Source organism: Pelobates fuscus, chromosome 4 (assembly GCF_036172605.1).
Source record: "Pelobates fuscus isolate aPelFus1 chromosome 4, aPelFus1.pri, whole genome shotgun sequence".
Taxonomy (NCBI): Eukaryota; Metazoa; Chordata; class Amphibia; order Anura; family Pelobatidae; genus Pelobates; species Pelobates fuscus.
In genome coordinates this window covers 381,287,938-381,315,391 of record NC_086320.1, presented here as the reverse complement: position 1 = coordinate 381,315,391, position 27,454 = coordinate 381,287,938, and the positions used below count along the sequence as shown (strand labels likewise).

General features: G+C 42.2%; 1 protein-coding gene across 2 annotated transcripts in view; it reads right to left on the bottom strand.

Annotated features, from left to right (window-relative positions):
• Positions 1–3,547: 3,547 nt before the first annotated feature.
• LOC134608186 (cathelicidin-related peptide Oh-Cath-like) overlaps positions 3,548–27,454 on the bottom strand; it is a 65,168-nt gene continuing 41,261 nt past the window's right edge. Inside the window, exon 6 of one of the 2 annotated variants that reach the window (XM_063450851.1) lies at positions 3,548–3,685. In XM_063450851.1, coding sequence (XP_063306921.1) covers positions 3,563–3,685 — 123 coding nt within the window. In that variant the 3' untranslated portion in view covers positions 3,548–3,562. Of the gene's footprint in view, positions 3,686–12,933; positions 13,126–27,454 lie in introns of those variants that run through there. The other variant, XM_063450850.1, reaches the window with a different exon arrangement.

Genomic DNA, 27,454 nt, shown 5'->3' with positions numbered 1-27,454 from the left:
CATTAGATAACTCTTTACAGGAAGTCTTTAGGAAGGCTGTGTAAGTCACTGTAACGGATCGATGGGCACCCCGACTGGGTACCTCCGTTGAAGGATGCTCCTAGCGCTTCCTGAGGACTCTAAGCACTGCAGCAGACACCATAACCACCGTAGACTCCTCCAGAAAGCAAGGCAGGAACAAGCTCTTACAAGAGCTTAGTAGTGATATAGCAATCCCTTGTAGCAGATTCCCTCAATAAGAGATGGCACTCCAAACTGAGGGTGAAGTAGAAGTGACAGAGCTGTGGGTTTAATGTTCTTATATACACATACTTACACATTAGTACCACCCACAGGGTTTTGTAAAACAATCAATAAACACGTACAATACACTCAGACACTCCCACACAAAATCCTCCCCTCTGCCTGTGATACAATTACCTTACACAATGGGTTAATATAATTATCACAGGCAGGAAAATACACAGTTTTACACATTATTCATAACTTTAAAAGTATGCATCACATTCACATAAACTTAACGTTTCAGAATCAGCATACTCCAAATACCAACATATGTCAAAATCATTCAAATTGGTCCAGTGGGTAAAAAGTTAGATCGACGTCCTTTGTGACCAAATGAAGCATGGCTTTTCTGCCCAAAACCAGTTCCACAGAGTCTTCTATCCTGGAGATAATTGGGAAGTAGTCCAATTATCTCCAAGGACAGAGGCAAAACTCCATTAGCCACATGGTAGCAAAATACAATGAAATACATAAAAATATATAACTGTGCAGCTATTGCATAAAACAGGTACATTCAACATATCCCCAGGTAGCTTAGATCTGAGTGCACATTATTACTGAATGACGCTCAGATCACATACATACAGTTCAATTGCCATGGAGCCAAAGTCTTTCACATAGTCTTTCGTTATACGAATGGGCTCCATGGCATAGCTATCTGGGGTAACACTGCTCACATAGGGAAAGTATCGAATGACCCGGCTTTCGGGTCTTTGCAGGGGAAAATCAAGCATTTCAACATGGGGCCATAGTCACAGGGCAGGAGGCTGGCAACCAGTCTTCTCCAATGCCCAGTGCTGAGGCTGGTTCCGCCACAGTCACATGCTGCGCGGTGTCATTAGGGTTGCATAAACAAAGTGCTTTAACTCCTAAATGGCAGAGAATTGAGCAGTGAGACTGCAGACCGCAGTCGCAAGGGGTCGCAGGTGTGACCGGGCCGGTCACCCCAGGGGGCCCGTCTGCCCTGCCGACCACAGCGACTGGGGTGCCCACCAGCATTGTGCAGCAGCCCGGCCACGCAGAAACAATCACCGAGGCCGCATTGAAGAGGTTCATCGGATGGCCCATGCTCTTGGGACCACCCAATGGCAATTAATTACCTGGGGCTTTTTCAGCGCCCCAGTGATGATGTCAGAGCGCCCATTGGGAGTAAGCCATCACTTCCTCCCAGCTAAGAGAGCTGTGCGAGTGAAGAGCGCCAGGCAGGAGAGGAGGGAGTCAGAGTGGAAGCTCTGACTCACATTAGCCTGAGCCACCACTAGACCAGGGGAAGTCACCCTCCGGCACCTAAAGGTAGGAAACAGGAGGGTAACTGAAATTTACAACAGTTTGTGTGTGTGTGTGTGAATGTCTTTCTGTATCTGTGTGTCTGTGTGTGTGTGTGTGTGAATATCTGTCTGTATTTCTGTGTGTGTGTGTGTGTGTGTGTGAATGTCTGTATGTGTATCCCTTTGTCTGCATGTGGGTCTGTATGTGTATCTGTTTGTATGTATTGGTATCTGTATGTCTGTATATGTAACTGTTTTGCATGTGAGTCAGTGCATGCCCCTATGTATCTGTATGTGTGTCACAGTTTATATCTGTATATGTGTCATTCTGTGTATCTGAATGTTTGTCATTAAGTGTGTCTGTGTATCTGCCTGTCTATATGTATATCTGTCTGTATATGTGTATCTGTTTGTCTGCATGTGTGTCAGTGTGTGTCTCTATGTATCTGTATGTGTGTCACTGGTTGTATCTGTTTGCGTGTCATTCTGTGAATGTTTATCTGCATGTGTACATATGTGCCAAAATAACTGAATTAGAAATATTTTCCATTCAGCAATGCTTTTTACTTAATATTTGAAATTCACTTTGACTTCACTTTGAATTCTCACTTTAGTGAATAAATCCTGGTGGTCTGTGAACCACATGCCAGAAAAATGCTCCTATCAGTGATCTGCGAAATATAGACGCAGCACGCTGATTGGCCCATTTTCTCTCCTTTTCTGTTCTTCTAATTTGATTTTTTGAAGTTTTGCGACATATGGCATAAATCTGGTGTTCCCCACTGTAAGGAAACCTAGTATATCCAATCCTCATTCGGTAGTTTCCTCCCGAACCGCCAGAGCCTCAGTGATTATAGCGCTCCTTTCGGTAGATGAAATAAACTAAATCCATACGAACACAATAGCTTTACAAGATAATTCCCTTAATAAAGCATACGAATCCCCAAACATCAGCTGAAGTCAAGAAGAAGGGTACAACAGAACGGCTTTTAATGACCACACACAGGCATTTATGTAAGTCCCCATGCAAGGGGACATCCCACAGGGTGGGACACAGTACAACCAATCAGTTACAGGAAAACCGTAAAACACACCCAGCACAAACATACAATTCCGTCCCATAGTCCTGGAGATAATCAAGTCTGATAAAGTAATAACTTGATTATCTCCATGCAGAAAAATTTAAATTTTCCCCAATATTCAGAACACCCCTTTAAGCATGGGGTATCCCCACAAACAATATGTCCCCTTATAGCCCCGATCTGGGTGACCAACATATTCAAATTTCACCCAGATCGGTTCAGGGGTTCTCAAAAAGTATGGAAGTCTTTTGTGACCGGCTAACCGCGAGGTGCCTGCCCCAAATAGTTCCAGGAGTTTGGGTGGTTTTGCCGGTCTATTCAGTTAAGTGGCAAAAATGATTCCACAAAATGTTCCCCTCATTCGAATGCACAAAAGTACCGAACAGCGCTCTTCTAGCTGTTCGGGAAATAGAGATCCAGCGTTCGCTTGTTGAGACCGGTGTTCGGGAAGTCGAGTGTCCGATTTTAGTTCCAGACACTCGACGACCAAGTCCCGCTGCCTTTGTTCGCATGAAAAAATATGGCTGCCCTTTTCTCAGCCACGTGGCGTTCGGTAGTACGAACGCCGGCCGCACAGATAGAGGGTTCAATTGAGGCATTCTTTGAAGTTTAATGAGCCAGGGGGTTGGTCTCTGTTCGGTAGTTATATCTACCAAATGAATAGGGAAGAAATATTACACATAAAAAGGGATTTCTTCACACCCACTCATTCTCTACTTGGGGGAAAATGGTTTGACTGAGCTGAATTTTACACTGTGCACAAGTATGACGTTAACTTTGAGTCTTTTTTTTTTTTTTACATAACATGATTGAACACAGAGAACAGTTATAAAAGAATGAGATAAGTAATAAAAATTATTAATTGTTCCCGAAGAAGATTCTTTTTATGAAGATAATTCCTAATTTCCCGTTAATGAGTTACTGGAGTCATATTTCCCTTGTTCCTATAGGATTCAGACACCCTGCGTTCCGTCGACAAATGTTATTTCGGTCACGAATACAACACACACACCTGCATGGAACTCTTCGGGCTTCTCTTTTCTTTTTACTCTGAAATAAATAGGTAAATATTGCATTATTTGAGATATCAGATATAAAATTGGTCCTATAATAAGAGTACATCGACAGTCACACATATAAGCCCTGGGGGGCAAGGGAATGTAATTAATGCATTAAATACATAAACCTTGTATTTTACGCCAATAAAAAGTCAATACATAAACTGGGTATATCATGCCAATGAGCCGTTTCACCAACTGTTCGGCAAACTTGTTAAATGCTAGCAATGAGTTTGCTCGAACCGACTGAATCCCACCACTGGCTAAATTTAAAACCACTGGCTAAAATCCAGAAACCAACTGACTATTTAAGCGAGTTGCTGGTCCACCACCTACAGGATGATCCACTAAAGTCCGAATGACCCAGTACTGAATGGAGCAAAACGGCAAAATATGGAAATTGCTCACATTATTTAAACATGTCCGGCACTGAGCGGGTGTGAATTAGGTCCGATTTCAACCTGACTGAACGCTGCGAGACAGAATCTGAGCACAAACACTAATCTGGGCCAGTGGCAAATTGCTAATAACCCTTAATAATAAGACGGCTAATTAAGTGGAGGCTGATTAGGACTTGCTAGACAACAGCCTCAGTAAAACTGTAAAAAAGAAAAAAATATAAATAGGCCTATGGGGGAGAAAAATAAACCTCCCTGTGCCCCCACCTGGGTGCATATCTACAACATTTGTAAAAGTAGTGCTTGGGCAGTCGCTGGGCAGTTTGAAATGCCCCCACCCGATACCCATTTAAAACTGTGGATGACTTTACAGAGCCGAAAACATGGATTTGGCTGCATTCACCTGAACATGTTTAAATGGGGTGCTGCTGGGGGCCAATAAGTACAGTAAAAATGAAAATCCAGTGAACTCACTTATCTACTATCAGCTATTTTGGTTCTGAATAATTTTGTTAGTTTTATTAAAAACACCTAATCTAGGCAAAAAACAATGGGGGTTTAGTTACATTATATGATCATGCATTGCATAAGCCTGCCACACCGTCAATGTACCCCATCTTTGTTGTGGCAGCACCCCATTTAAACATGTTCAGGTGAGTGCAGCCAAATCCTTGTTTTCTTCTATATGTATATATTTAGGAGTCTAGCCAGCTCCTTGGTTTTGCACCCCTCCCTGTCACAGGAGCCTTATCTCAGGACCCTGTGATGTCCTAACCTGCAGGCCATGTCTGGTAAAAGAACAGACCTATTGCCAGATTAGAATCAAACAAGTAAAGGAAACCCTTACATATGAGATTGGATCCATAATGTAAATTGTATAGTCTATAAACCAAGCTCTAATCATCCTAACTATACTTCGTTTTATGTAACAGAGAAACGTACATTGTGATACAAAGTGTCGCAGGTAACGAGAATGTTCCTCTCTCCGTCTCTAGGGAAAATGGATGCTGTGCACTGCTTTACCACCTATGTTGGAGACAAAGTTATAACACAGTAAATACAAGGACAGGGCAGGGACTGAGACATGAAGAGCTTTCTAATAGGATGATTTAGGACAGTTTGTTTTCCTGACAGAATAATATGAATATGTTTGTTGTTTGCTCCAGAACTGTACTACCCAGTAGGCAACCATGGTGGCTGCCAAAGGCCCGGGTTGAGACAGGGGCCCAGCCTTGAGCACCAGCTCTAAGCAAGCCCTCCTCTAAGCAAGCCCTCACCCTGTCATACCTAACTCCCTAACCTTGCACACTCACCCTGCAAACCCTGTCACACCCCCTGTCATTCTGCCACTCTCACACCCCTCACCCTTTCACATTCACACCCTTCGACCTTCCACAGTCATTCCCCTACTCACCCTATCACAGTCACCCACTGAAGACCAATCACCTCCCACACATGAAACACAGTCATACCATAAACACAACATGCAAAGACCGCATTCAGACCCCCTTGCACTCAACACAAGTTACTACCCCACACATACGCTCAGACACACACGTGGATGCTCAGGCACATAAACAGTTACACAATGCCAGAGACACAGGCACACTCTGTCAGAAATGCACGCACACTCACACACACACTCTCTCTCTCTCTCTCCCGTACACATGTACATAATGTTAGACACACAGACATACTCATCATCCCCATACATGCATGTGTTATACACTCACACATTACTGGGAGTATTATTGCTGTGGAGCTCTGTTATACACTGAGACACATTACTGGGAGTATTATTGCTGTGGAACTCTTTTATACACTCAGACACACCAACAATATGGAGCTCCTAGAAAACAGGGACATTAGGAGAAAAAAGAGGGAAATAAGGTTTGGGCCCAATATAGGGACTGTCCCTCCTAAATAGACACTTAATTAGTATGCTTGAGAAATCCTTTTGTCTGGTAAAACTATATAGCCCTATCTTGTGTCCTCTACTTCATTCCTTGTCCCACCCTACATTGGCCTACACCTCGCAATCTGATTTCTTTATCCCAATTTAGAACTCACCTTAATGCAATATTTATCAATTGGAGAACTATCTACATGACCTATGCTAGGGCTGTCCAAAACGCAGCCCGCGGCCCGCTGTGGTATTTTATGCGGTCCACTTGTGGGTTTTGGTGGAACAACCTCCCGCAATGTGTGTGTATGTGTAAATGTGTATCTATGTGTGTGAGTCAGTGTGTATCTCTGTGTGTTAGTGTGTGCGATTCAATATGTATGTGTGTCAGTGTGTGTATGTATCTGTGTATGTGTCAGTGTGTATCTGTGTGTGTGTATGGATCTGTGTATGTGTCAGTGTGTATCTGTGTGTGTGTATGTGTCAGTGTGTATCTGTGTATATGAATGTATCTGTGTGTATGTGTCAGTGTGTGGATCTGTGTGTGTCAGTGTGTGTATCAAGGTGTATGTGCATACATGTCAACAATTAAAAACCAACTCTATATTCAAACACAAATACTAAACACATGTACACCACTGCTTTTAAACAGCAACAGAACATACAAACATACAACTGCATTCAAATCCCAACACTACACACACATACATACATATATTCAAGACATGATAACACAAAACATGCTTAAATTTGTCACCAGTTAGGTTTTTACTATTGCATTAGGAAATTTGTATTCATAAAAAATGTAAGTCTCTCTATTAACAGATGAATGTATAACTTTGCATGCGGCCCTTGGATTAGCCAAGGTTTGACAGCCCTGACCTATGCTAAATATTGCAGAAATAAGGGCAGAAAGAGATTTGTATTAATTATTTTGTTAGTATAGGGGAAAGGAACACTTTTCTGTCTTGTATTTAATAAAATTATAATAATTATTAAGAAGCCAACTGTTACAAACTGCCTTTTGTAACTGGTTCTTTATGTGACAAATTGTGTAAAACTGTGTATTTTCCTGTGATAATTACATTAGCCCATTGTGTACAGTAATTCTATCACAGGCAGAGGGGAGGATTTTGCTGGAATGAATGGGAGTGTTTGACTGTATTGTAATGTTTTGATTGGTTGTTCCACAAGACCATGTGGGTGGTAACCTTGTGGGAAAAGTTGCATATACGTGCCAATAAACCCTCAGACTGCTGAGTTCCTGTTTTACCATCAACATGAGTCTCGTCTCATGATTGGGGGAAAAGGCTGCATTTACACTGGGGGATTGCTATACTCTACATACTCCCCTAGCTAAAATCACTAAGCTTTTTTAAGAGCTTGTTCCAGCTTCGCTCTCTGCAGGAAGAGAGGTTTGGTCTGCAGTGCTTATGGTGTCTGGGAAGTGCTTAGAGCCCTCGGGAAGCACTAAGAGCATCCATCACCGGAGGTACTCAGTTGGAATACTGGAGCTCCGTTACACCAACATATTCTGCAGCGTTGAACAATAGTTAATGAAACATACGAGAATTATTGATAACACATATTTGGCAAATGGGAAGAAGAGCTGAGAAGGGCCCTACTTAGACAAGCTTACTTATAACAATAATATTCACTTCTTTCATTCTGATTGTATCTGGGAATATATTTTAACAATCTATTTTTATAATTCGAGAAATCATCTCATATTTTGTTTATAACTGTATTTATCTACTTTCTGTGAATTTCTACATTTAAATTCATTTTTCAAACTTCCCAAATGCATATTAGTTTAATATAGGGATAAGTTACCATAATATTAACAATTATATGGAGTTCCGCTTTAAGTTTCTGTTCTCATATTAAGTAAGTGGCATTCTCCTCACTTTGAAATGAACGTGCGATTATTTATTCTTTATAGAATAAGTTAAATGAGTATTTTATTTTATATTTGTTTCACAATTTCTCCAAATAGTGGATTTATCTCCACTGTTTTTTATCCCTCGTAGAATCACACCGTTTTGAGTTATTAACAGAGTTTCGGTGATTTTTAAGTGTTGATAATAAGAGCAGGTAACTTACTCCGTCCTCTTTGAAAGCACACGGCTTGTTGATGTTTTCCTCTGATTTCTTACACCGTGTCTCCTTTATTATGAAAGTGAGCTGTTGGAAGATCGGATCTTTGTCCTATTCATGAAATAAATGAAGAATCTGTACTAGTAGGCTGAGTACGCAGGCCACATGTAATGATAAATATCCTGCTAAGTATCTAATAAATACAATAATTACATGGTAAATGTATACATACTGCATTCAGACAAAATCTACACTAACGTTATTCTAAGGTTCTGCCAGTGTCACCGATATAGCATGAATAATCGCAATAAATGTACTGTCGGCGACTAAAATTATGAGCATTTGGTTAAAGCCATTCAATAACCTAATTTATTGCCGAAAGTGATGTTCAATTTTTCCATCGTTTGTTTTGCTTTCTCCCTGTATCTATAATTTTTCAATATCTGTTTATCTAGCTATCTTACTATTTGTACTTGCTAACTGTGTTGTTATCTGTCTTTGTCTTTTTCTGTCTGTCCTTGCTATTGTTTTTATTTATATTTGTCTATTTTTCAGTCTGTCCTTGCTATGTATGTATTTGTCTCTTTCTATTTGTCTCTGTTACTTTGTTACAGCATTAGTAGATTGTATGGTGTAGTGTATACTATAGACCAGTCACGATACTTACTATTAATGTCCCATGTTCGGTGCCATCTAGCTGGAAGATTGAGTCCTCACTGGATCCCTTGTTGTAGTAGTCAGTGCAGGCCATTGCCAGGGCTGATATGTTCTGATTAGTCTCAGGAATTGTAGGTAGATAAGCAGCGGTTACCACTGAGCTCACCCCAAGTATAAGGATAATCTTCAGAAAGCCATCCATGGTCACTCAGTGAGTTAGTCTCCAGGACATACAGCCAGGGCGGCTTTTATATAGTTTGCAACGGTTGGCTATTTTTGTTTGTATTATATGGGTGCTTTTTTTTGCACTTGTGATATATTGCAATATATTTTTCTTAAGAATCAACCCACAAACAACCAGTGTTGGGAAACATGTAAATCTTTAATTCTGCATTAAACTTTTTTTATTTTATTTTTTATTTCACAGAATTTTATTCAGCTGTTTTGTTGATGATTAATGATGATTAATAGCATGATTGAGTTTCACAGTGAGCGTGGGTGAAAGTTTTTACAAGGTTAGTCGTAAGGCATTGGGGTCTGACTGGTGAAGGTTATTATAGCTTTGGGGATCTACCTGTTGGGCAGCCCTGCTCTAGAACATACATCCCCCACATAAATAGATACACAATCCCATGCACAATGCACAGTGACATACACACGTGCAGCCACAATCACAGTTACATACAAAAACTCAGTCACACACTTATTCACACATTCTTTGTTGTGCATTTAGTTATTCTTTGTGTATTTTGTATCTATCTATTGTTTGCTATCTGTGTATGTACTTATTTTTTGCTCTTTCTCTGTATCTAGTAATCCTTTGCTGTCTGTCTGTGTATCTAGTTATTCTTTGCTGTCTGTGTATCTAGTTATTCTTTGCTGTCTCTGTATCTAGTTATTCTTTGCTGTCTCTGTATCTAGTTATTCTTTGCTGTGTCTGTGTATCTAGTTATTCTTTGCTGTCTGTGTATCTAGTTATTCTTTGCTGTGTCTGTATCTAGTTATTCTTGTTGTCTGTGTATCTAGTTATTCTTTGCTGTGTCTATGTATCTAGTTATTCTTTGCTGTCTGTGTATCTAGTTATTATTTGCTGTCTGTGTATCTAGTTATTCTTTGCTGTCTGTGTATCTAGTTATTCTTTGCTGTCTGTGTATCTAGTTATTCTTTGCTGTCTCTGTATCTAGTTATTCTTTGCTGTCTCTGTATCTAGTTATTCTTTGCTGTGTCTGTGTATCTAGTTATTCTTGTTGTCTGTGTATCTAGTTATTCTTTGCTGTCTCTGTATCTAGTTATTCTTTGCTGTCTCTGTATCTAGTTATTCTTTGCTGTCTCTGTATCTAGTTATTCTTTGCTGTCTCTGTATCTAGTTATTCTTTGCTGTGTCTGTATCTAGTTATTCTTGTTGTCTGTGTATCTAGTTATTCTTTGCTGTCTGTGTATCTAGTTATTCTTTGCTGTCTCTGTATCTAGTTATTCTTTGCTGTCTGTGTATCTAGTTATTCTTTGCTGTCTGTGTATCTAGTTATTCTTTGCTGTCTCTGTATCTAGTTATTCTTTGCTGTCTGTGTATCTAGTTATTCTTTGCTGTCTGTGTATCTAGTTATTCTTTGCTGTGTCTGTGTATCTAGTTATTCTTGTTGTCTGTGTATCTAGTTATTCTTTGCTGTCTCTGTATCTAGTTATTCTTTGCTGTCTCTGTATCTAGTTATTCTTTGCTGTCTGTGTATCTAGTTATTCTTTGCTGTCTGTGTATCTAGTTATTCTTTGCTGTCTCTGTATCTAGTTATTCTTTGCTGTCTCTGTATCTAGTTATTCTTTGCTGTGTCTGTGTATCTAGTTATTCTTGTTGTCTGTGTATCTAGTTATTCTTTGCTGTCTCTGTATCTAGTTATTCTTTGCTGTCTCTGTATCTAGTTATTCTTTGCTGTCTCTGTATCTAGTTATTCTTTGCTGTGTCTGTATCTAGTTATTCTTGTTGTCTGTGTATCTAGTTATTCTTTGCTGTGTCTGTGTATCTAGTTATTCTTTGCTGTCTGTGTATCTAGTTATTCTTTGCTGTCTCTGTATCTAGTTATTCTTTGCTGTCTCTGTATCTAGTTATTCTTTGCTGTCTGTGTATCTAGTTATTCTTTGCTGTGTCTGTGTATCTAGTTATTCTTTGCTGTGTCTGTGTATCTAGTTATTCTTTGCTGTGTCTGTGTATCTAGTTATTCTTTGCTGTCGGTGTATCTAGTTATTCTTTGCTGTCTGTGTATCTAGTTATTCTTTGCTGTGTCTGTGTATCTAGTTATTCTTTGCTGTGTCTGTGTATCTAGTTATTCTTTGCTGTCGGTGTATCTAGTTATTCTTTGCTGTCTGTGTATCTAGTTATTCTTTGCTGTCTGTGTATCTAGTTATTCTTTGCTGTCTGTGTATCTGGTTATTCTTTGCTGTCTGTGTATCTGGTTATTCTTTGCTGTCTGTGTATCTAGTTATTCTTTGCTGTCTATGTACATGGCTGTTCTTTGCTGTCTGAGTATCTAGTTATTCTTTGTTGTCTATGTATATGGCTGTTCTTTGCTGTCTGAGAATCTAGTTATTGTTTGTTGTCTATGTATATGGCTGTTCTTGCTGTCTGTGTATCTAGTTATTCTTTGCTGTCTATTTATATTATTATTATATTATTATTATATTATTTATAGAGCGCCGTCAAATTCCGCAGCGCTTTACAATGGGTGGACGAACAGACATGTAGTTGTAACCAGACAAGTTGGACACACAGGAACAGAGGGGTTGAGGGCCCTGCTCAATGAGCTTACATGCTAGAGGGAGTGGGGTAAAATGACACAAAAGGTAAGGATAGTGTTAGACTAGTGACAGTTGCAGAAGAGGAATCAGTTGGGAGCTATTAAGAGTTTAATTGATACGCTTTTATGAAGAAGTGGGTTTTTAATGATGTTTTGAAGAAGTGGAGACTGGGTGAGCATCTAACGGAGGAGGGAAGCGAGTTCCACAGGAACGGTGCAACCCTCGAGAAGTCTTGAAGGCGAGCATCAAAGGTGGGAGTACGGACAGAAGATAGACGTAAGTCTTCAGCAGATCGTAAGGGCCTAGACGGGACATACTTGTGTATAAGGGAGGATAGATAGGTGGGAGCAGCATTATGTAGACATTTGAAAGTAAGAACCAGAATTTTAAATTGAGCTCTATATTTTATAGGAAGCCAATGTAGGGACTGACAGAAGGGTGAGGCATGGGAGGTGCGGGCGGACAGGAAGATGAGCCTCGCCGCCGCATTCATTATGGACTGTAACGGCGCAAGTTGGGAGCACGTAAGACCACTGAGAAGCGGATTACAGTAGTCAAGGCGAGAAAGGACAGTGGAATGGACCAACACCTTTGTCGCATCTGGCGTTAAGTAGGGGCGGATGCGCGCAATGTTTTTGAGATGGAAATGACAGGATTTGGAGATAGAGTGAACATGAGGCTTGAAGGAGAGGTCGGAGTCAAAGAGAACACCTAGGCAGCGAGCCTGCGTGGTGGAGCTGATGGTAGCACCATTGACTTGGACCATTGACACAGGAGTAACAACACTTGAGGGAGGAAAGACCAGAATATGTCTGTTCTTGCTGTCTGTGTATCTAGTCATTCTTTGCTGTCCATGTATATGGCTGTTCTTTGCTGTCTGAGTATCTAGTTATTCTTTGTTGTCTATGTATATGGCTGTTCTTGCTGTCTGTGTATCTAGTCATTCTTTGTTGTCCACGTATATGGCTATGCTTGCTGTCTGTACATTTAGTTACATATGTAGAGCTATGGGAAAGGGAGATCAAAGATCTCCTTCCTCCATGGCACACTTGTATAGCTGGAGAGGAAGGCTCTCTATCTGCTCCTCTGCTGGTTCCTTCCTCTCCATCAAGCCCATACACTTACACTATGTTCCCTAAACACACAGATTACATCATCCACAAACACACTACATAGTCTACTGCTGCTCTAAGTGTCTGCAGGATGGTGGTGGAATGGATGGCGGGCCCTGTAGGTAGACTCATGGCTGGACTCAGTGGTGGGCTCTGTACAGACTCAGGATGGGCCGTAGATAAGTAAAGAGCCCAAACATTTCTTATAGCAGCCCTGTTCACATAGGATGAATTTGAAAATAGAAACCAGTTATAAAAGAATAAAAAGCAATAATATAAATGGTAATTGGTTACACAAGCAGATTGTTTTTGCGATCTGCCCGTGATCTCCTCGTTAATGAATTGCTAGAGTGAAATCTTCTTTTCTTCCAATTACATTGTTGCACCCTACTCTCCTGCGACAAACATTATTTCGGTCAGGAAAACAACAGAAACACCTGCATCCAGCAGCTCTACTCTCTTCTCTTTTCTTCTTATTCTGAAAAAAAATAAATAAAAAAATTATTTAATTAAATATATGTAAATATTGCATGACATTAGATATTATATATAAAATTCAACATTTTAAATTAAATTGGATATATTTAAGACTTTAATTCTGAAATATTCTATAATGCATTACATCTAGTGATAACACAATACAGAGGACACCAGGTGCTGGATAGGCAGTTATATCTACACAATCAGTTTTATTTTACCCTTATCTCATTAATCTTTTTAAAATTTATTTTTTTCTCTTCACGTATTTCCTTCTTTTTTTTCTTTCCCCCCCCTCAAGGAACTATATTTATCTCAATTAAGTTGTTTTGGTTGTTGGTGTCCCTCTGAGATGTCCTACCTTAAGCTGTTAAACTATTATTGAACGATTTAACACATAAGATGCTCTCCGATCCCTTTCCTGTTTGGCCGTCATACTGAGCAGAGAAAAGAATGTGTAAGAAAGATTGGACACCAGTGATTGGCTGAGAGTGTTAGCTTATCATATACCTGTCTACCATGAACCACTCTTGCTGTGGCAACCATGATTCTGTTGCGTACCGCGTGAGGATCTTGCAATAAGAGAAGCCGCACGATGTCATCAAGGTAACAGAGAGTTCGCACCTTAAAGATGGAGTCTTAAAGACGAAGGATGCTGCATACATGTGCCCATATATGACAATTACTAGTTACATTATACCCTCTGCTGCCTCATTGATCTTACAGTAATTTCACTATCCAATAGAATTGCACTATACCTTATAAAGCCCTGTTCTCATTGGTTTATTGCCTTTTAGTGATTATTTCTAATGGACAGTGCATTTATCTAGTTTACCACGACAGCCATTGTTATTGATCTGCCAATTTTGGGTTATGTTTCCTGTGTGGTCGGAATGATAACATTTGTGCTGTGTTATTACCTTGGGTTGGTAATATCACAGAGACTTTGGAACATTGATTTAATAAAACATTAAATATACATAGAACAGTGAACCGGTAAACCATACCCTTCAACTAGAACAGTTTATCTGTACAGTCAATGTTCATAACATTCAGAGTGGGGTCCAGATTCACAAGGACATCTGGAGGGTAGCCTCTGGAAAAGTAACCAATGGTTGTAGATCACCAGTGAAAAGTTGTTGCTGATCATTCTGATGTTCTGTGTCATTTTTGGGCACAGAGGTTTATTTCTCAGGACACTCAGGTGGACACCAGCTACAGGCCAGATATCTTCAGTGTCTGAATACTAGGATGGTATTTTAACTATTGAAGATCTATATGCTCATATTTTCTACGTGGCGACAAACTGTGCCACCCACTTGTAGATGAACTTTGAAAACTCTTTTGCAAACGCATTTTATTGTGATGTCTGGAATCCATTTATCCAGCCCACAGTAGAATCTAATCTATACTCTATCATGAATATCAAACTATGGAACTTCCTTTTTGGATGTTTAAGCCAAACTTGTGCAAGAGGAGATCCCAGGCAACTTCCAAACATAAACACAGAGTGTGAAATGCCAGTTGTGGCATGTGGTGTAATGCAATAGTTATAAAAAAAATCTAAAGTGTATTTGGCTTAAATGGTGTTTTCTGAGATACAGATAAATAATATTTCGAAGCTAAATGGAAGAGGACTTTTTGTGCTGGGGGACAGGATAAATAGAAGATTGAGGAGGCTTTACTCTAGGAGTAGTGGGAGGGACATGGACAGATAAATGTGGTAAAAAGAATAGAAAGGAGAAGGGATGTGATGCTAGTCACCATCACCTGGACCTTCAGACAGACTATTTGTGTAGGTTGCTGGACTTTTCTTATGATTTAGTCATCCTGTATCAATTATAGGTGCAGGGTGTGTGTAATGTAATTGTTTAGTGTTCAATGTTACTGTGCTCTCCTGTCTTCCTAATGCTTGCAATCAACTCGGTGGATTGGGCTGTGGACCTGTACAGCGCCACCTGTTGGTTGCAAGGATCTAGCAACTGCTGTATGCACGGCCTGAATAGCAAAGCTTGCTCATTTGCATATTGCTATTTCTGCAAGCCGGAGAGTTGTTTTGTGTTAATTATTGTCTTTCCTACCCCTTTATATATATGTCATTATAAGTATAGGTTTCGAACATTAATGAATAACCGTTAGTTTGCTCTATTTCGAGCAATCGAAGAGTGTGACCACAGTTTGGTTACTGTTGGTAATTACTTGTTGAGAAAGAGATGCCGTGCAACTTCCCCCAAAATACTTCTCATTGGAATGTTGCTACTTGTCATCATTTGTTACATTGAAGTCATATTTTTCCTTAGTCCAAGCGTCAGTCATAACAAGTGGGATGTAGTTACCCATTTACCACAGGACAGGTAGCATTGAAAAGGTTAAAACAACAAAATGCAGTCCCCACCCCCAGTCTCCTCCCCTCCCAGCCTTATAAAGGGCAACTCCAATCTGAGCTCCCGGGTCTTTACCTGTCCTTGAGAGAGACAGGTCAGGTAGCAGAGCTCTGCCTTCCCTAGGCAGAATTGGTGAAGTTATTCACCTTTTTTTTGTGTTTTGGATAGACGTGGTGAGGGGGCTGCGGCTCCTGGAGGGCTCTGTCTTGATTTTGAAGTTTTGCTTAGCCAGTGCTCTGGTCCTTCAATTATCAGGTTGTGTGAACACATGACCAGCTCCTGTGTTTCACTCCTTTATCATTCCACCCAATCCGTATGACAGAAGAGGCGAAGGTGCGTCTGTACGCACAGCTGGGAGGCTCCATATGTGGACAACACACTGGGGTGTTGTTGCATTACACTTATGAATCGCAGAGTGCTATGCAAGTGCACAAAGCGATCCCGGCACCTGGTGAGAACTCTTGAATCTTGAGCCTAATGGCAAGATAATTAAACATTATCAAAAGATCTGGCCACCGGGTGTGTTTCAGATTAGTTACCAGTGTGCTCTCACCAGCCCTCCAGCACACCAGAGGCTTATTAAAGTGAGACAAGTAGCTTTCATCTTAATAATCTTTCTTTCCTAAATAAGCCTATGGCCTTACCAGTCTGAAAGTGCCTGATCTCGTGAGATCTTAGAAGCCATCCAGACTCTGACCTGGTTAATAAATGTATGGGAGACCAACTAGGAACGTCAGGTGCCGTAAGTTTAAAAAAAATAAAAATAAATTCCTCATTATCACTATAGAAGGCACAAGCACATTTTAGGTAAGAACATACTGGTTTATTTTTCAGGAAGCTTGGGTTTCCAATAATGCCTGTGAAAGTCGACCTCATTGAACACACGCACAGGTTGCTCTGTGTCAACGATAACAGAAAATGAATGTACACACAGGTTGTGATTCATCTCCTCTACCAGCAAATGCATGTGCACAGTATTTCTTCTGTTTTGGTGAAAAATGACCCACCTGGGGGGCGGGGCCTGACCTCGAAACAGAAAGGACACAAATCATAGCAGCTCCTGCTAAATACAGCAATTATAGCGAATTTTAAGGGCCACAACGGCTAATAAGCGAGACAGAAAGGCTACCCAGAGTGTGGGGACATCGGGGTGCACAGGTAGACACCAAACAAGCGACGGACAACACCCCATACACCCAGCACAATGGTGAGGCCTACAAGCATGGCGGGCGCAGGAGGGACGGCCGCTTTCCTGCAGCCACGACCGGCCAAGAATCAGACCTTGGGCCCTCGTTCCCCCCCCTCTGGACCGGTGGGGGTCATCCCGGTCTACCCCCACAAGATACCCCTGCTAAACGATGGGTCAGCGACCATCACAACGAGCCCGGACAGTGCTACCACAAAGCTCCTTAAAATGGCGGACGCCACACACACAACATGTCCACATCCTGCCTGGCTAGACACGGAACGCCGACTTACAGCGATATTCACCGCCTTTTGGCAGCGGTTGAAGGCTCACCTAAGGTGCCCGGGGCACACATCTCCAAAAGCCGACAGACCAAACAACTCTTCACGAGGTATCCAGAAGCGGAACGCAAGGGCTCCCCCAAAAATTACACCCGCAAAAGCGGAGCTCCAGCAGGGCACCCTCCCGAGACTACACCCGCGACATAGGGTGAAGAGCGGTAAACCGGGACCTGGGGCCCGGGAGGCATCGAAACAGGATCCCCAACGGCACCCTCATCGGAGACATAAGCCACGGAAAAGTAAGGAAAGCTCCACCAGACAGGCGACCCTGAGAGGCGACAGGCCCAAACAGGCGACCACAATACGACGGCGCAAACAGCGATGCCCCTGCCAAACACAGGAGAACGCCGTGCAGCACCCAGAAAAGGGGGCAACTTACCCACCAACAAGCCTGCCGATAACCACACCTCCGCAAGAGACAGCGGTTTGGAGCTCCCACACACCGGAGAAAAGGCAAGTGATATGGCGAACAACACTGGGAGACAGCACTCAGCCACAACAAGGCATCGGATGACCCCATATTGCCTGTAACACGCTATCAGGCAAGGTGCCCATTGCCACCCGTGTTTATATGCCTCAATTGGACAAGTATACTACTTGTGGACACATACTCTCTCTCTATCTTATTTTATGTCCTATGTTAGCACATGCAGGGGATCCCGAGGGGTCTCACTCGTAGCACACTCGTTTTATGCATGTTTCTCTTGTAATCTCTCTCATTATGTTTTCTTTCTGCTAACTTCATATCTATTGAGATCATATTATTATAACAAAAATGTGCTAGAATAACGATTGCCATAACATGCAATGCCAAGGTATACCTATTCCTAGTATAACTTGCAACCACTCTCTTAACGCTCAGACAGCCAAGAAAGATGTTCACTCGCTGTTCTGGTCAGCCTAGAAGAGCTTGATTACTAGCAGTTTGAACTTTAGCATAGCTGGTCAGGGTGGAGGGTAATAGCTCTCTGTCATCAGCGGACTTTCTTTGTTCATATCTCTGTTCATATATTTGTTCATATTTGTGTCTAGCTAATTTTGTTTAAAGCAATACCAAAAGAAAATATGGCATTGACTAGCAAATAGTGTCAGGATCAGTATCTGTATGCTTACCTAACCTTGGTCCACATCACCTGACACGCAGAGCTCAATTAATGATGTTTTATAATTACTCAAGCGAGAATCTACACTGTTGAAATAATAATCCTAATAATTTAAAAATGTGCCTGACTAACATATGTCACAATCTGTATTGCAAATGTTCTCTAATCTCATCCTGATGTCGCTGTTGTGGCGCACCAGAGCTATATGTTACTAATGTGCACAACAAAAATAAAGAATTACAAAAAAAAAAAAAATTACCCACCTATGTATGTTGTGCAATGTACAGCCTAAATGCATGTCTGTGGGCAGTGTTCAGACCCTCCTATGTGCAGCCTCAATGCATGTTTGGGGGAAGTGTTCAGACCCTCCTATGTACAACCTAAATGCATGTCTGTGGGCAGTGTTCAGACCCTCCTATGTACAGCCTAAATGCATGTTTGGGGGAAGTGTTCAGACCAGCTATGTACAGCCTCAATGCATGTTTGGGGGAAGTGTTCAGACCAGCTATGTACAACCTAAATGCATGTCTGTGGGCAGTGTTCAGACCCTCCTATGTGCAGCCTCAATGCATGTTTGGGGGAAGTGTTCAGACCCTCCTATGTACAACCTAAATGCATGTCTGTGGGCAGTGTTCAGACCCTCCTATGTACAGCCTAAATGCATGTTTGGGGGAAGTGTTCAGACCAGCTATGTACAACCTAAATGCATGTCTGTGGGCAGTGTTCAGACCCTCCTATGTGCAGCCTCAATGCATGTTTGGGGGAAGTGTTCAGACCCTCCTATGTACAACCTAAATGCATGTCTGTGGGCAGTGTTCAGACCCTCCTATGTACAGCCTAAATGCATGTTTGGGGGAAGTGTTCAGACCCTCCTATGTACAACCTAAATGCATGTCTGTGGGCAGTGTTCAGACCCTCCTATGTACAGCCTAAATGCATGTTTGGGGGAAGTGTTCAGACCAGCTATGTACAACCTAAATGCATGTCTGTGGGCAGTGTTCAGACCCTCCTATGTGCAGCCTCAATGCATGTTTGGGGGAAGTGTTCAGACCCTCCTATGTACAACCTAAATGCATGTCTGTGGGCAGTGTTCAGACCCTCCTATGTACAGCCTAAATGCATGTTTGGGGGAAGTGTTCAGACCAGCTATGTACAACCTAAATGCATGTCTGTGGGCAGTGTTCAGACCCTCCTATGTGCAGCCTCAATGCATGTTTGGGGGAAGTGTTCAGACCAGCTATGTACAACCTAAATGCATGTCTGTGGGCAGTGTTCAGACCCTCCTATGTACAGCCTAAATGCATGTCTGTGGGCAGTGTTCAGACCCTCCTATGTGCAGCCTAAATGCATGTTTGGGGGAAGTGTTCAGACCAGCTATGTACAACCTAAATGCATGTCTGTGGGCAGTGTTCAGACCCTCCTATGTACAGCCTAAATGCATGTCTGTGGGCAGTGTTCAGACCCTCCTATGTGCAGCCTCAATGCATGTTTGGGGGAAGTGTTCAGACCCTCCTATGTGCCGCCTCAATGCATGTTTGGGGGAAGTGTTCAGACCCTCCTATGTACAGCCTCAATGCATGTTTGGGGGAAGTGTTCAGACCCTCCTATGTGCCGCCTCAATGCATGTTTGGGGGAAGTGTTCAGACCCTCCTATGTACAGCCTCAATGCATGTTTGGGGGAAGTGTTCAGACCCTCCTATGTACAGCCTCAATGCATGTTTGGGGGAAGTGTTCAGACCCTCCTATGTACAGCCTAAATGCATGTTTGGGGGAAGTGTTCAGACCCTCCTATGTGCAGCCTCAATGCATGTTTAGGGGAAGTGTTCAGATCACTTGTGTGTTTTGTTTCCTTTCTTTAAACACACTCTAAGATATTTCATACACTTGTTTCAGTTAAAGCACTGGTGGGATCTATTAAGGTATATACATACTAAGTGTATGTGAATTTCTCCCAAAGATTTAATTGCAATTATGTATATAGTGCCAACATATTATGTGACGCTGTGCAATAAGTTAATTCACACAAACAATTTTTTAAAAGCCTGTTTTGACATACAGTTTGGTAGGTGAAGAGGTACCTACCCAAATAAGCCTATTATCTAAAAGCTTGTTGTTGTTTTTTTCTTGGACAAAGGGAATTCCTCAACAGTGTTACCATTATCATGGTTGTTTTAACTGTTTGCTGCCAATATAATTTACTGGTGGAATTTTATTAACCTGTGGTTATCCTCAGTTTTGTCTGATTAGTATCAGATCCCCTGCTATCTGTGCAGGAAAGGGTTTAATGTGGTAAAATATAATTTACCCTTGAGATTATAACTCCAATAACATATGATCCAGAGGTGTAGAGGAGTTGTTAGACTGAGATGTTACCGTCCTGTAAATCATCTAAATTTGGACCAAGCTTTTCTATTTATGAAAGTGATACCGGAGAAACTGACGGAAGCCAAGCACAGAGAGATGGACACAGGTTTCTTCAGGAAGGAAGAGATTCTTTATTGGATCACCGATCGGGACTCAGAGGGACTAGCGTCACCAAAATACAGCAAAGTCTGAGTACTGAATACATAGAGTACATTCCTTATATAGCACTGTAGCTCCTCCCACAATTAACTACACCCACACATACCCTTAACCTATTTAATAAATAGAGTCTAAACTCATCCATCCGGTCTAACCACGTGGCTCATCTGATACAAAGGAGAGGGACGCGTAATTCCAGTTCTTACATTCCTGCACCTGGTCAGTACAGTGATAACAGTATCTTAGCTACGTGTACTACAAACACATATACATACATATGCCTTGTGGCAATCTTAGCCTGCTAAACTTGTATTTTACTGGAATTACATCACATTCCCCCCTTTGATGCCTCTGATATTTCACAATTACTTGAGGCATCACTTAACCTTGGTTTGCATATACCTCAGGTTACCATGAACCAGACCAGACTTATCTTATGATGTGAATCTTTTAACACTCATCTTCCTGCATTGGTTCTCCTTGATCTAGAGCCTTATACTTATATATCGCCATTATCTGTGCAGCAGCCTTCCTCTCTGCTATACTTCCTATCAGGCTTTGCACAGACCTAACTACTAAGGGTATAAGACACGGTAGGAGTAGACACAACAGTAAAATCAGTAGGACTCCACCTACCACTGCCTTAAGCCCTCCAAACCACTCATACCAGCTACCAAACCAACTACTTGGATTGTACCCTTTCCATACCTGAGTAGGCACATGCACTAGTTTAACCATATGGCTAGTAAGCTCAGCTATTGCTTGCCCTTCGTCATCTATTTGAAGACAGCAATTGCTCAGGTTAAACTTCCCACATACACCTCCCTCTACTGCCAAAAGGTAATCCAAGGCTAATCTATTTTGGTACACTGCTGTCCTCATCCTGGTATTATGCTTCGCTAGAAGATTGAGTGCTTGTGAGGTCTCATTAGTAATAATCTCAACCACCGCCTGTAATCTTATAATACGGTTGAGCATATAAATTGGGGTTCTATAACCAAAGGTACCATCTTCTGCCCACGTGGCTGGCCCATAATAATCTATGATACGCTGGGGAGGCCATTCATTATCTTCCCAGGTGCCTATCTCTAAGGGTCCCCTTTTCTTCCTATGATTCACATCATACACTTTAACACCTAAAGTCTCACCTGTTTCAATCGGTAACAAGAAGAAGGATGGTTTGAGCATACCCAACACACATGCCCCTTCCCAGTCCTGTGGCAACTCCGAATAGGCTTTCTTACCACAGATCCAGTACAAATTTGCTGGGGCTCTCCAGGTAGATGTGATGGATAAATCAAACCACACATCCTTTAAACTGGCATATCTAGCAAACGGGTTAGATGGTTCTGAGACATTTGAAGCCGACCACCAAGTTGTATTTTTAGTATCATCATCATAAGCTTTTTGCCCTAGACAAGTTAATTCTCCTACAGAAGTATTATACATTATTCCTTTCCTTGCTATGCAAACATAACCTATGATGGAGGTCTTTAATCTCCACTCAGATTTACCTCTAACACTCAAATGATAATCGGCTTGTGTAGATATTAGTTGGTCAACTGCCTCAGAACCGGACATTACCTCCTTTGCTTCCCAAGGCCATTGGTCTCCCATGTTAGTACCTCCACACACATAGCAGTTGGTAACATTAAGACTACCGGCAATACTTTCAGCTAGGTCAATGAACAGGTTTTTAGCGTTATGGGGGATCTTATTATCTATACTCATCTCTTCATAAAAGGAATGGTATACTTGATGAGTCTGGGAGGATACCGTATCAGTCTCTATTCCTATAAACAATAATGTCCCAGGATCTAAACCCGTCCCGTATATCTGAAACCCAAATAAATTTCCATACTTATCTAGGAACTTGTCGGGGTTATTAATAAGTATATGGACTGGGTTGCATTCCATAGACTTACAGTAAGGGCTAGTCGGCAACTTAGTCACTATCATGTCTTTATCTACTGTCTGTCCCCAAGTCGCCCACCCCACACAAGACCAATATGGACAAAAGTTATAGTCTTTATTTGGGCATCTAGGACTCACATATTTATTTTTACTACTGGGACAAATATATTTATCATTAGACCCATACGTCCTCTCCCATCTAAGATCCCCACATACATTCCACGGTTTTCTACCACTTGATATCGCCTTACATGCATCAAATAGCAGAACACCCGAAGAATGTACGGATTCTAACACCGTCTTATTAATTAGGGTCCCCTGAGGATCTCCATTCCTGAGAGTCAACCAAATTGTACGAGGTTGATACTCTGGACTGAAGCACTTAGGTTCTCCTACTCCTAAATGGCACACACTATAGTCTATATTTAGGTATCTACATCTTGATACCTCTCCTTTACATTCGTATTGTGAATGCCAAATTAGGGTTTGGGAAATATGGTTACCTGTTCTCGTAGTCTTAATGCATACCTCACAGCTAGGAGTGTCGGTACCTCTACCTTCCTGAATATAAAAACACATATAAATAAACACAATCAAAAGCACATCTTTCGCCGTCATCCTCAGTCTTCGTCCGTGCGATGGAACCTCAGCTTCCAGGATGTGAGGGCTGCAGGGAATGGAGTTCTGCTCGTCTTCACAGGTGTCCCTTCGAGACTTTCCTGGCTTATACACTATGTGTTGGTAAGCGGACAGGCTTTATTATGGCCTTCTCACTCACACCTGTAACAATAAAATTTGTAATCCACAATAATTCCTCGTTACTCCGACTGAGTAGTGCGTTTCAACCGGATCTTGCAGGGATTCTCTGGATCTGCTGTAATTTGCCAAGAATCGACTGCTGCTGGTTTAACCCTGGAGTGATGTATCCACGGAGTTACTTCGGCTACTTTTATCGCTGTAGGGGTAGACAAAAGAACAACATAAGGACCTCTCCACTTGGGCCCTAACGGTACATTATTCCACTCTTTAATCCACACTTGGTCTCCTGGATGATAACTATGAACAGGGGGATAAATATTCACAGGTAATCTATCTTGTACCCATTTCTGTACCTCCTCCATAGTCTTACCCAACTCTACAACCTGCTGCCGGGTAATTCCTTCTCCCAACTGACTCAAGTCCCCCCTTAAGTTACCAAGTACGGGAGGTGGTCGCCCATACATGATTTCAAAAGGAGAGAGGCCCATCCTTCTGGTAGGGGTACTGCGGATTCGCAATAAAGCTATGGGTAAGAGAACGTTCCACTTAAGTTGGGTTTCCTGACACATTTTAGCCAACTGGTTCTTTATAGTTCTATTCATTCTCTCTACCTTACCAGAACTCTGGGGTCTATATGCAGTATGAAGCCTCCACTTTATACCAAGCATATGAGTCAGTTGTTGTAGGCACTGATGAACAAAAGCTGGACCATTGTCCGATCCTATAGAACAGGGTAGTCCATATCGGGGTATTATTTCTCGTAGCAGGAATCTTACAACTTCTCCTGCTTTCTCTGTACGAGTAGGACATGCTTCTACCCAGCCTGAATAGGTGCACACAATTACCAACAGGTAACGATGTCCACCCGATTTAGGCATTACTGTAAAGTCTATTTGTAGATCGGACATGGGGAGTCCCCCCATAAACTGGACTCCTGGTGGCTTTACTGGTCCTTGTCTTGCATTATTCTTAGCACACGTTACACATCTGCGTACAATGGCCTGAGTCAAGTTGGACAATCTTGGTATGTAGAAATGTTTCCTGAGAGATTCTTCAGTACTGTCTCTCCCAGAATGTGTCCCGTTGTGATAATTTTGGACAATTTCTACCGCTAGTGATGCTGGTATGACTATTCTTCCATCTTCTAGCTGATACCACTTGTTCTCCAAATACTTTCCCGGTTCAGTCTTTAACCACTCCTCTTCTTGAGCTGTATAAACTGGAGTCCATTGGGACAGTGGAGTTGGTATAAGAGCAGCTATATGCCCCACATACTCCTGTCTTCCTGATTCAGCAGCACGCTTAGCTGCACTATCTGCCATCCGATTTCCCTTGGTTACATCACCATCTCCTCTCAGATGCGCTCGACAATGTATGATACCGACTTCTTTCGGCTCCCACACTGCTTCCAATAGTTGTAGGATTTCAGCTGCGTACTTGATTTCTTTGCCTTCTGAATTCAGTAGTCCTCTTTCTTTATACAAAGCTCCGTGGGCATGAGTGGTTAAAAACGCATACTTAGAGTCCGTATAGATATTTACTCTTAAACCTTCAGCCAATTGTAACGCTCGTGTTAGTGCTATTAATTCTGCCTTTTGTGCTGATGTTCCTTTCGCCAGTGGCCGAGCTTCTATCACCTTGTCTATTGTTGTCACTGCATATCCTGCATAGCGGATCCCTTCTTTCACATAACTACTGCCGTCGGTGTAATATTGAACATCGGGGTTCTGGATGGGAAAATCACGAAGATCTGGTCTACTTGAAAATACTTCATCCATTACTTCCAAACAATCATGTTGACTTTCAGTAGGTTGCGGCAAAAGGGTAGCTGGATTTAAGGTGTTTACAGTCTCTAAATGCACTCTTGGGTTTTCACACAACATTGCTTGATACTTGGTCATACGGCTGTTACTAAACCAATGATTTCCTTTGTAATCCAACAACGTCTGTACTGCATGTGGGACTCGTACATAAAGTTCTTGACCCAGAGTGAGTTTATCAGCTTCAGCTACTAGCAGGGCGGCTGCAGCTACGGCTCTTAGACAAGGTGGAAGTCCGCTGGCCACTGCATCCAGTTGCTTAGACATGTAGGCAACAGGTCTTTGCCATGATCCCAAGTACTGTGTCAATACTCCCACAGCCATTCTTCTTTGCTCGTGTACATATAAGTAGAATGGTCGTGTGTGATCAGGTAGACCTAATGCTGGGGCACTCATCAAAGCCTTCTTCACATCTTCAAATGCCGTTTGCTGTTCTTGGGTCCATAAGAAGGGGTCGTGCTCTGTACCTTTGATGGCTGCGTACAGAGGTTTTGCCAGTATCGCATAGCTGGGAATCCATATCCTACAGAAGCCTGCTGCCCCCAAGAATTCTCGCACTTGTCTTCTATTCTTGGGTATTGGTATTTGGCAGACAGCTTCTTTTCTCTCTGGCCCCATAATCCTTTGACCTTCAGAGATATGGAATCCCAGATACTTGACAGTTGGCAAACACAACTGAGCCTTCTTCCTGGACACCTTGTATCCTGCCTTCCAGAGAATATGTAGTAGATCGTGCGTTGCTTGCTGACATTTTTCTTTTGTAACTGCTGCTATCAACAAGTCATCTACATATTGTAACAATACACATTCTCCTGGGATAGACTCGAAATCCAGTAGATCTTGACTTAGAGCTGAACCAAATAGGGTAGGTGAATTTTTAAACCCTTGGGGCAGTCTTGTCCAAGTCATTTGGCGTTTTGAGCCCGTTACAGCGTTCTCCCATTGGAAAGCGAAAATACATTGGCTTTCTGCGGCAATTCGGAGGCAAAAGAAGGCATCTTTGAGATCTAAGACTGTGAAGTAAGTAGCCCCGCCCGGAATTAAAGCAAGCAGGTTATATGGATTGGGTACAACTGGATGTATGCTAACAACCGCATCATTGACTGCTCTTAAGTCCTGTACAGGTCGATACTCATCTGTACCGGGCTTTTGAACAGGCAGCAATGGGGTGTTCCAGGGGGAAGTACAGAATTTTAGGATACCATACCGTATGAACTTATCCAGATAGGATTGGATGTTCTTCTTAGCCTTCTGCGGAATGTGATATTGTCTTAGGCTCACTGGATAAACCCCATGTTTCAGTTCAATTTTTATTGGTGGAATATTGCGGGCCAGTCCTGGTGGGTTGTTCTCTGCCCAAACTCCTGGTATGTTAAACAATGTCTCATCACTCCTAGGGTTTTGGCTAGTCAACACTGTATAAAGTCGCCACTCTTCTTCCTTTGGTACGGATAAAGTCATAATACCTGAAGGTCCATTAAACTTTAAGGATGTTGTTCCATTTGGTAGGAACGTAATCTGCGCTTGTAATTTTGATAGCATATCACGTCCCAGCAATTGGACTGGACATTCAGGCATATAAAGGAATTGGTGTTTTACTACGTGGCCTCCCAATGTACAGAGTCGACTTTTAAGAACCGGTTTTTCAGCACTTCTTCCAGTTGCTCCTATCACAGTAATAGTCCTTCCAGATGGAGGAGCAACTAGATTAGTCACCACTGAATGTTCAGCACCAGTGTCGATCATGAACGCACTCCTTTTCCCCCCTATTGATACATCGACCATAGGCTCCGCTCGACCAAGGGGGATGGAGCCCGGTCGGTATCAATAGTCCTCCATGACAGTGTCAGCCAATCCTACAAAGTCCCTACCTTCTCTATCGCGGGACCTTTGCGCTGCTGGAATATACCTGTCTTCCCTAACACTTCCTCTGTTCCCATTACTCCCTCTATAACCATTACTCCCTCCGGGGCCTCCTCTACCTCTCGCTCTACCTCTAAAGTTTCCGTAGCCTGCCCTGGGTTGGTCTCTCTCGTACTGCTCTCTTTGCGGACATTCGTTCCTCCAATGCCCTTCTTCCTTGCAATACGCGCATTGATCCCTACTCAAAGGCTCCCTACTCCATCTATTATTGCCTCTATCTGGGCCCCGTTTATCTACGCCTGCGATCGCTACCGCTAGCATATCAGCCTTTTTACGCATCTTGCGCTCTTCCTCTTTCTTACTTTCTGTATCCCTGTTCATATAGACCTTATTTGCTACCTCCATTAGTTGGGTGATGGACATACCTGCAAACCCTT